At 46.4% G+C, this 9,841-nt stretch overlaps 1 protein-coding gene across 2 annotated transcripts in view; it reads right to left on the reverse strand.

The window, feature by feature from the left end:
- Positions 1 to 9,841, reverse strand: part of LOC109287348 (L-threonine ammonia-lyase-like) — a 74,065-nt gene that overhangs the window by 37,174 nt on the left and 27,050 nt on the right. For both annotated transcript variants that reach the window (XM_019502333.1, XM_019502334.1), the window contains 2 exons: positions 8,137 to 8,253; positions 6,942 to 7,183 (listed from right to left, as the gene is read on the reverse strand). In XM_019502333.1, the coding sequence (XP_019357878.1) occupies positions 6,942 to 7,183; positions 8,137 to 8,253 (359 nt within the window). The remainder of the gene's footprint in view (positions 1 to 6,941; positions 7,184 to 8,136; positions 8,254 to 9,841) is intronic.

The following is a 9,841-nucleotide window of genomic DNA, read 5'->3' on the forward strand; positions in this document are numbered from 1 at the left end:
CTTTTCTAGCCACAGCATCGCATTGCAGGCTCATGTTCATCTTGTGGTCAATGATGACCCCCAAGTCTCTTTCTTCCATAGTGCTAGCCAGCGTAGCACTGCCAAGCCTATAAGGATGCTGCAGGTTTTTCTATTGCTTTCCTTCCTTAAGCTGCATGTGTTCTAATTCCTCCCACAACCAAACCCAAACTGTAAGCAATGATACAAAATGAAATGCAGCTTTCTCCTCTCTCTCTCTCTTTTATTTACAAGTGGAATTTAGTACTCATACTTATGCAAGGGGAATTTCAGGAAACTGAAGCACTCGTCTCAGAGCAGACCAATACAGCATAAGTCTTTCCACAATCCAGGGCCAATAGCTGATACCTTCACTCTTCCTTGGAACACCTCACTAGGAGGATAAGAGGAGCATTTATTCTGCCAAAGTATTCACTGGTAAAACACTTTAAATGCAGACCATTTTTAACGACCAGATTAGAAGCCAGCAAGACTTGAATAGAGACTGGTTGATTCAGATATATTTCTAAAGGCCATTTTCATTTTAATTAAAAGAAAAAAAATTGCAGAACGATAAATCAGTTATGTATATATGTTATAAAACCATTGAGTGCCCGTGTCCCATATTTACTGACAAATGAATAATCTAGGCAGGGTTGCAGAACCAGTAATCTCATATCCCACCACCACATTTATGCATTAAATTTGTGTCTGGTAGCAAAGGGCTACTTTTATTCATTGGTATTAGGGTTGCCAAAGTACTGAAAGACCTAGCATATATCACAGTTCATGGCAGAAGGCAAAAAGAACTCAATAACCCCAAAGAGAAAAAAACATAAAAAGTAGGAGCCTAGAGATAGACATTACACATAAACCAATTTAAGTGATCAGAAACTGGTTTAAACCTGTAACAGAATAGATGTTTAGTGCACATAAACCAGTTTCAAAATGGCTGAAACCAGTTTGAGATAAACATAGTTGAATGTAGTAACAGACTTAACTGATTTGGGTCAAACTGGTTTATGCAATGTCTATCACAGACCCCTTCCTTGTTTAAGTTAAACCACAGTCACAGAGCATCCCAGCATACTCTCTGGGCTAGGCTCTCTGCTCTCCCCACCCCTCTGCTCCCCAGCCGGAGCAGGGACAGGTAGGGGTGGGGGCTTGGCCAGAGAGGGGTTTAATTCTCCCCTCCCTGTCGCACTGGCAGGCACCTGAGCCAGGTCTGTTAGGTGCTCCCCCCTTGCTGCTGCAGCAGCAGGGCACCATGGCCCCCGAGGCAGAGGGGGACAGGGAGGAGGTTAGTCTCCCTTCTACCCCCACTGCCAGCTTGGTCTGCCCATCACTGTCACTGCACTTACTCCCTGTGGCGGAATAAGCCCCCTGCTGTCTCCTCCGCTGGATGCCGGAAGGAGGGGGAATAACCCCCATCCCTGTTCTCCCCCACAAGGGGCCCTGCTGGCTGCCATCTAGCCATGCCCCCATCCTGTCACTGCAGCAGGAGGGGCAGGGCCCTTGATGGGGTCAGCAGCCCTTGTCACAATGTTGGGGAGTGTGAGCCCCTTCCTGATGGCTGAGGCTGCAGCCAGGCAGACCCAGCTGTGGTGCCCCAGGGGCAGAGCGGGGAATAACTCTGTTCCCAGCCCCCTTCCCCTGGGCCCTGCCACCAGCATCTGGCCCCGCCCCCACCTCTGTCATGGCAGTAGCCCCCATCACGATTTCATCAAGCGTGAGGCTCTTCCTGGTGGGGGGCCCATGCTGTGGGGTGGGCAGAGTTTCTGAGTTAATTTTTTCATGATGATAGAGATACCGGTAGGCTTCCAAATTGCTTTGACATTGTAAATATACCAATAAAGCATTACCCAACTTATCGCTCTCTCTCTCTCTCTCTCTCTCTCTCTCTCTCTCTCTCTCTAGATATATGTGTGTGTGTGTGTGTGTGTGTGTGTGTATAGAAAGGTTTTTTTATTTTAAGAACACGGATTTTGGGGTAATTTTAAAAATGGATTTGGGATGCTGCTGCAGCAGTCCAGCTGGCACAAGGGGTAGTATCCCCAGGTATCAATTGGCTGAGCCCCAGAAGCTCCAGAGAGTGAGCAGCCTTGAGCTGCTTGCCAGGGCAGCTTTTTGTATGGATGGGGCCAGGACAGAGCAGCTTTTTATACTGCTGGAGACAGCACAGGTGCAGGCCCCAGGCTCTAGTTCCTCCTGGCTACAGATCCAGAAGAAGCCAGGAAGGGTTATTTTGCCCCTAGTGGCACAATTTGCTCCACAACAAAGTGCATGTCCAACCACATGAGCTGAGGCAAAAAGCCCCAGTTCAAATTTGCACCGCTTCTACTTGAGCTGCTGCAAGCGCATGTGCTTGCATGTGTGGATGCGCCCATCATGTTTAAGAGTGCTGTAACTTTATAGCACTATAAAAAGTTCTCTAGGCAGCACAGACTCAAGTTACAGAAGACATTACATTTTGAAACATCTTCATCTGATACCTCATGGAATGAGAGGTCAGATTTTCAGCCATTTTTTAAGGTGTCTGCAGCCATGCACTTGTGTTTAGTCACAACTATAAACTGCGTTCTGTGGCCAGACTGAGCGAAAACTGTCACTTGTGTGCACAAAATTACAGTGTTGTAAAACATGCATTGAGCACTTCTGTAATACACGTAATGGCCTTTTTAACTAACTGTCAATTTAACCAGAATTTTTCCCCTCTTAATTAGGAAGGATAAATCCAAATGGAAAGAAAAGGCAGGGAACGGTTATGGATACTGGTCAGAGGAAAAGGTAAAGATATCCTTGCATCTCTTGTATCATTCTAAACCTTACTCCTGGCCTGTCATTCTTTACACCTGGCCTGTCCAATGACCTTAAACAGATCATCAAGCCCATAGGCAGAGGGAGAAAAAATTATTTGGGGGATCTGGGTGTGTGTGCATGTCTGCCCCCCCAGCAGGTAAGTCTGTGGGGCAAGGGCCATGTGGGGGCTAGGGAGTGAAGCTGGATCGGGGGCTCCAGCTGGGGCTGGGGCAGGCCCTGCACAGCTGGAGTGGGGCATGGGATGGAGCTGTGAGTGGCTTGTCCATGGGGAGGGGGTATCAGCTCCCACCACTGCATGCACACCAGGAGGCATGGGAGGCATGCGCCTGGGATCTGTGTGGAGCGAGATGGGCTGCCGCTAAGGGCTGGGGTCAGGGCCATGCCAGGCACTTCTTGGCAGGGGCTGGGCCGCGCTGTGCTTAGGGCAGCCGGCGCTGGGAGGGAGGGCTGGGGGGACTACGACAAATGTTGGGGTGGCTGCAGCCCCCCGTGGCACCCCTCCCAGTACCTCCACCACCCACCCCAAGCTCAGTGCAGCCCATCCCCGCTGGTAAGAGCCCAGCACCACCCTAGACCCAGCGCACAGTGGCAGCCCAGCCCAACTGCACAAATCTGGGGGCAGATGCTCCCCATGCCTCCTGGGATGCACTTAGCAGCAGGAGCTGTACCCCCCAGATGAGTCACTCACGGCTTGTCCTGTGTCCCACCCCAGCTTAGCCCTGTCCCAGCCCCAGTCCCACTCCCTCCCTTACTGCTGCATGCACACCCTTCCCCACCACTGCTGCAGCCGCTGGAAACCTGCATCCAGGCTGCCTTGCAGACCTACTGCCACCTCACGTTTGGCAGGGCTAAGCCCTGTTAGCCCCCCACTTCCACCACCTATGATCAAGCCTCGTTTTATAACCATGCTTAGACTGTTCAAATATTTCAAACAAGTTCACCTCTTAATCATGTTCTCTCAAGTCAGAGTCCCAGTTTTGTCAATCATTTTGCATATGTGACACCCTTCATTTCAGACTGCTCAAACTTTTATTTGAGCGTAATTTGCATAAAAGGAACTTTTCCACCCAGGGAAAGCTATAACATCTTTTTATTCTCCTGTGCATTATGAATTTTCATTTCTGCCTGGGAGAAATGTTACAATCTGTGTTTTCTTCTTTGCCTGAGGAAGGGTGCATGAACCCAAAAGCTTGCAAATAAAGAATTTTTTTGCAACCATTTAGTTGGTTTAATAAAAGATATTGCCTCTGCCAAAAGTTCTGCATACCCTTCATTTCATTAATCTTTCTTACTCTGTCCACATAGGGTTAACTATGTTCTTCTCCAAGCACAGTGATCAAAACTGAAAACTATCACAAATGAAGACTGACCCACACAACACAAAGGATTTCCTTCATGGCTGTAAGAGTGTGTCAGCTCTACTAAAATGCACAGTGATTTGGTATAATAAGCTTGGACACAAGCTAACATGTTATTAGTTTTCTATACTGTTGAATACTAGAGCTGTGCGAAGCTTCAGTCCCTGATTTGATTCAGCAGAGATTCAGCCTGATTTGGTGGCTGAATCTCTGAATCCGAATTGAATCAGAGGACCCTTTAATTTCTCTGATTCGAATTGGAACCCTCCAAATCGATTCGGAGAGATTCGGAAAGATTCAGTGATTTAGACATAGAAACAGCTTTAAATGCTTTTTCTACGTACCTGTAGGTAGCAGGCAGCTCATGAATGCTGCGATGCTGGGGCACGTGGAGTGTCTTACAGAAGTGTGGGGGGCTACCCAGCATGCTTTCAGCAGGCCCAGAAGTGGACCAGAAGCACTTCCGGTCCACTTCTGGGTCCACCAGGGAGTGCACTGGGGGTCTCCCTGGCACTCCCCCTGACTCGGCAATGGGTGACTCCTGGGCCTGGGGGGGTACCTGTGGTCCCCCCATGGCCAACTGCCCCCCACACTCCCTGGTGGACCCGGAAGTGGACTGGAAGTACTTCCGGTCCACTTCCGGGTTTACCACCAAGCACGCGGGGGGGCCCCCCTGTGCTTCTGTGGGACCCTCAATCTGCCCCAGCATTCACAAGCCACACTGGTACCTCAAGGTATGTAGAAAAAACTTTTAAAGCTGTGTCTATGTCCGAGTCTCCTATTCTCCAAATCAGCATTGTATCTTCAGATTCGTATTCGGCCAAATAGAATCAGGGACAGTGATCCAAATTAATTAATTAAACCTCTGTCCCTAATTTAGGCTGAATCCCAATCCGAATCCAAATCAAATAGGGCCGGCTTCGCACACCGCTAATGAATACTGGACTGAAAATTCAAATGGAAAGTATTTCAAAACATCCAGGCCTTTTTCCCTTGCCACATTACATACTTCAGGGCCCTGTATATTGTACTAACCTTCCTCACTTTTATTATCACCTATTATGTTATAAGCCTGACTAAACAAGTTCCTTCATAACTCAGCCCAGCTAGTAGTTGACAAGGTGGAAGTTTAAAAAAAGGAAAAGGAAGCATCTACTCAAGCAATGTTACCCAACTCACATGGTTACTGCTAGCGCTCTCAAACCACTCCAAGATAACAAGGTCCAATGACTGTCGGTATACCAGTATAGACCTACCTAACAGGTAGCGGAGGTGTAGACATTCTTGTTCTTCAGCTACCTTACTTCTTAGGTTAGCACTTAGAGCCAACACATCTCCTTCTTACAACAGGGTTGGGTTTTCCCCTTGTTTGTCTGTTGTGTCAGCAGTTTCTCTATGGACTGTATAATACAAGGCCTCAGAAATGTATCAACAAGGATCTATTCCCTGGGAACTAATAGCCAGTAGGGATCAGGCTGGTAGCAGTGGCTGGGCTGGCAGCAGCACCAGCAGCCATTCTTGTGCCCCCTCTAAGCTACTGCAAGGCCTGCAGTTTAACAGCTAACCACCTCCTGATTTCAGCATTGTTTTGGTTCCATATTCTAGTTGTATCCAACTTACAGCCTGTAGGCCACATCCAGCTTTCAGGGCTGGATTATAGGACTCACTGGTCTGACAGAGGTGTCAGGAATTTGGGGATGGGGCCTACCCCCAAAATCCAGGTCATGGAGTGGTGGTAACAGGAGTGCCCAATGGGCACAAGTTCACAACAAGGCAGGTGAGCAACACCTGCGTTAAGCCCCACACTGGCCACCTGCCCCACTGCCACTGCTTGTCCTGCTGCTGCATACAGAGTTGGCCCATGAGAAGCCCCATGGTCTGGATCCTAGGCCCTTAAAAGCCACAGCAGGTTTTTATAGCATTGACCAGAATCCATTTAATGATAGGTCTTAGCCTGTCAGTGAAGACACCCAACCCATTCACACTGGTAAAATATTTATAATGTTGTAATGTGCAGAGGACACACCTTATGGCACTGTAGGTCACCCTACTCCAGGGTAAAGTTACCCCTGAAAAAGGCAAAAAATAACTATACACTGGTATGTGTCTTGTGTGCATACCAAATGGCCAGAGGTAAGCTAAGGGATTGTGTGTCTCTAGGACTAGAGTCCCCCTGGCTGTATCTCCAGAGACAAATGCAGCCTAGCAAGCTCCTACAGCTCTCCAAATTGTGAAGTTGAAGCTTGTAATCAAGAACAGTGCAGTGAATAGTCTGAACAGGAGTCCTTTGGCCCGGTTTAAGAACTGTAACAGATCTGAAACCATTTAGAGAAATCATGCAGTTTTTTTTCCATTTCTAAGGATGTCTCCTACATTTAGACAGTACTTTATAAGTGATTCATTTTAATATCGTATCATTTTCATATTCAGTAGTTAGTTTTGTACAACTGCTAGGTCTACAGTATTTTTATAGGCAGCAGGGCAATGATGAGGGACAAACAGGTTTGAGTTCTGCTTTGAACCATTCTAAAAACTCAAGCAGCCAAAGCCAATGAATGTGATATATCTGGGAAGCAAACCTTGGAAATACACCACAAAGATCCATGGTTTGCACTTGAAAATACACGAGTCGAAATTTCGACCAAACTCTGAGGAAACTCAGGGAAATGTTTGATGAGCCAGGGTCAAGGTCTGAGTTTGTGCACATACATAAAGAAAATGAGTTGGTGCAGAGCTTCACATTTGTCTAAAAAAACTTCCACTTACTCTTCAAGGTACAAATAGCCATTCTCTTGTGCCAGCCTCCTTGCATGCATCTGGGAATCCTTGGCTGTAGTGCCATAGGAAATAACCATGGCACCGTAATCACGGCACATTTTCACTCTGGCCAGAGAGGTGCTGGTAGACATGATGACAAACACTGGAATGTGGAGTTCTGAAGCATGGTATGCAACTGCCATACAAAAGTTACTGTCAGAGGCCACGATCACACCATTTCTCTGCTGATCCTGCAAAATATGTTCACTTATGCTAGATTACGGAGTACTGAAAGTAACAGTTTGTCCAAATAAGCACAGACTTATTGAAAGTTTCTGAGGGATCATTTTAGTCTTCAGACTGCCCTGTCCTAGTCCTCTTTCCCACTTCAGATGATCAATCTGTGACAAAGATTATGCATGTCAGTGTAAAATTTCTTAAGTGAAATCTCACATTTAATAATCCCTGGAACCAATCTTTCTCTCATTTTAATCAACTGAATAGCTCCCACTGACTAATAGATATAGGATCTGGTCCCTTTTTCTGGTCACAGAGAAAAAAATCACTGTACTTCTCTGCTTCACATTCCTGTGTGAATGAATCTCCCAAAGGTGTAGGAAGAAACAATCTCAGAGGCGCAGGATACTAGGCCAAATAGTATTATTAGTTCTACAGAAAGATAACATATACTGTCTACAAGAGAGACAAAACCAGTTATTCAAGTGCTACTGGAATTCCTTACAAAACCATTTACCAGGTCATTAATCCACAAAACTACTCACTCAGCCTTTAATATGGGCTTTGTCATTGCTCAGTTTGTGGTCTCAGCATATCTGGGGAAACACAGCAGTATATAATATACAAAGTTAATTCATTTCAGTATCAAGGTAAGTCCTGAAGTCTGCACTCTTCTAACCTTTCCTTCAATTATTTCTCTTAAGACCACACAAAAAAATCCCATTGATTCACCAAATGTAAAAGATATGTAACAAAATATATTTATAAGCGTCTCTGCTGCTCAGCACAGCAGTATCTGAGTGCTGTGCCAAGCATATTTCCTAAATGAGGAAATCCAGGAAGTCTTTGGGAGGTACAGGTAAGATGCCAAATCGTCCTTAATTTGGCAGCTTCCTGCTACATTTAGGTCAAGCAAGCTTGATTTCTATTTATTTATTTATTTTTGATTTTTGATAATTTGTCCAACCTGTGGTAGTGATGACAGAAGGTAGAGGACACCCCGTTCCTTTACAGATCCTGTGTACTGGAGGAACTCTTTCTTTAGATAGATGTCCATTCCATACTGCTTTGAAAGCCTAGAATACTGAAAAAGAAGAATAAGATCATTATTTTTCTGTAATATTTTATATGCCTGAACTACACATCAGTATTTTGACTGGTTTTACAGAGCAAAACCATTATTTTCAAAATATATTTCCATATAGAAAGAACACATGACAGTATTAGATAATTTAAGAGACTCCTGTAAATTATGCAGATCATCCCAAACGAGTGTAAATAAAATGTTTACACTGCATCGCCAAGTTTTCTGTATTTTACAAGAAAAACGAATGAGGGAGAATTAATTACAAGAAAAATTATTAGTTCTAATAGTTTACTTCCTTTTATACAGCCATGTTGCTTAGATACCAAGAGTATAATTGCACTGACCTCCAAGAACCAGAACAGTTTAGAAACCATTATAAAGTTCAATGTCTCAGCACTTGCCAGAACTAGAAAACAGACGGGATCTAGATCACCGGAATGCTGGTTATTTCTCAGCTCTAGTAGTATGATAACTCTGGAGTCAAAACCTACTGTGTCATGCCTGGGAGCTGGTCACTGATCCAGAACGAATATTGCTCATTTTACCCTTAAACTCATATAACTTTCAAGAAGAAATTCAACATTTGAGAAGAGAAGGAAATAAGGATAAGAAAATAATTTCCTTCACAGTCCTGCTTCAAACTGTTCAAAGGGATAGAAAGCCCTAGACTTAGATCAGTAATTCTTAACATTTTTAGTAGAGGTTAACCAATACATTGGTCCCAAATCAGATCAGCACCGATATGAGGAAAATTGAGAGTAATGGAAATCTGCTTTTTTTGGCTGATGTGACTGATAACATGGCCAACAAATATCGTGTGCATGTACACAGCCACAGTGTGGCACACAGGTGGCCAGGAGCGCAGCCTGGCAGTGTGGAGAACAACTGGGTCCAGCTGGTAAGTCTGTTGTGGAGGAAGGAGTGGGGAGAGGGAAGGGTGGGGACAGATCAAGGACTCTGCTGTGAGGGAGGGAGTGGGGCTGAGGCAGGGGCTGCCCAGCCAGGGTGGGGCAGGACATAGGATGGAGCTGCAACTCATCCAGGGGTGCAGGGATGGGGGGATGGCTCCTGCCACTGCACGCACCCTGGGAGGACACGGGTTGGGGGGCGCATGTACCCTCTGGATCTACTCTAGCTCTCAGCACTGCTGCTGCGTGCCCCGAGCACAGTCTGGACCAGCCTCCCACCAGGAAGAGCCCGGTGCCACCCTGGCCCCAGCCTGTAGCAGCGGCCCACCCTCACCCTTTTTGCAGGTCTGGGGGGGCACATGCCCCCATGCCCTCCCAGGGGTGCATGCAGCAGCAGGAGCTGCCCCCCCATATCTCCCAGATGAGCTGCAGCTCCGTTCTGTGCCCCACCCCACCCTAGCTGGGCAGTGCCTGTCCTGCCCCTGCCCCAGTGCTACTCCCTCCCTTACCCCGGGGGCCTCGATCTGCTTTTACACACATACCTCCCATATGCGCACACCCCCTCTTGCACCCACACAACTTCTCTCTTTTAGCCACACGCTCTCTTATACATACAAACACATCTCCTTTTACACATACACTTATCCTCTTACACCCAGACAACCTCTCTTATACAG

The sequence above is a fragment of the Gavialis gangeticus genome, unplaced genomic scaffold (genome assembly GCF_001723915.1).
Source record: "Gavialis gangeticus isolate Ggan-Ray unplaced genomic scaffold, GavGan_comp1, whole genome shotgun sequence".
NCBI classification, from domain to species: Eukaryota; Metazoa; Chordata; order Crocodylia; family Gavialidae; genus Gavialis; species Gavialis gangeticus.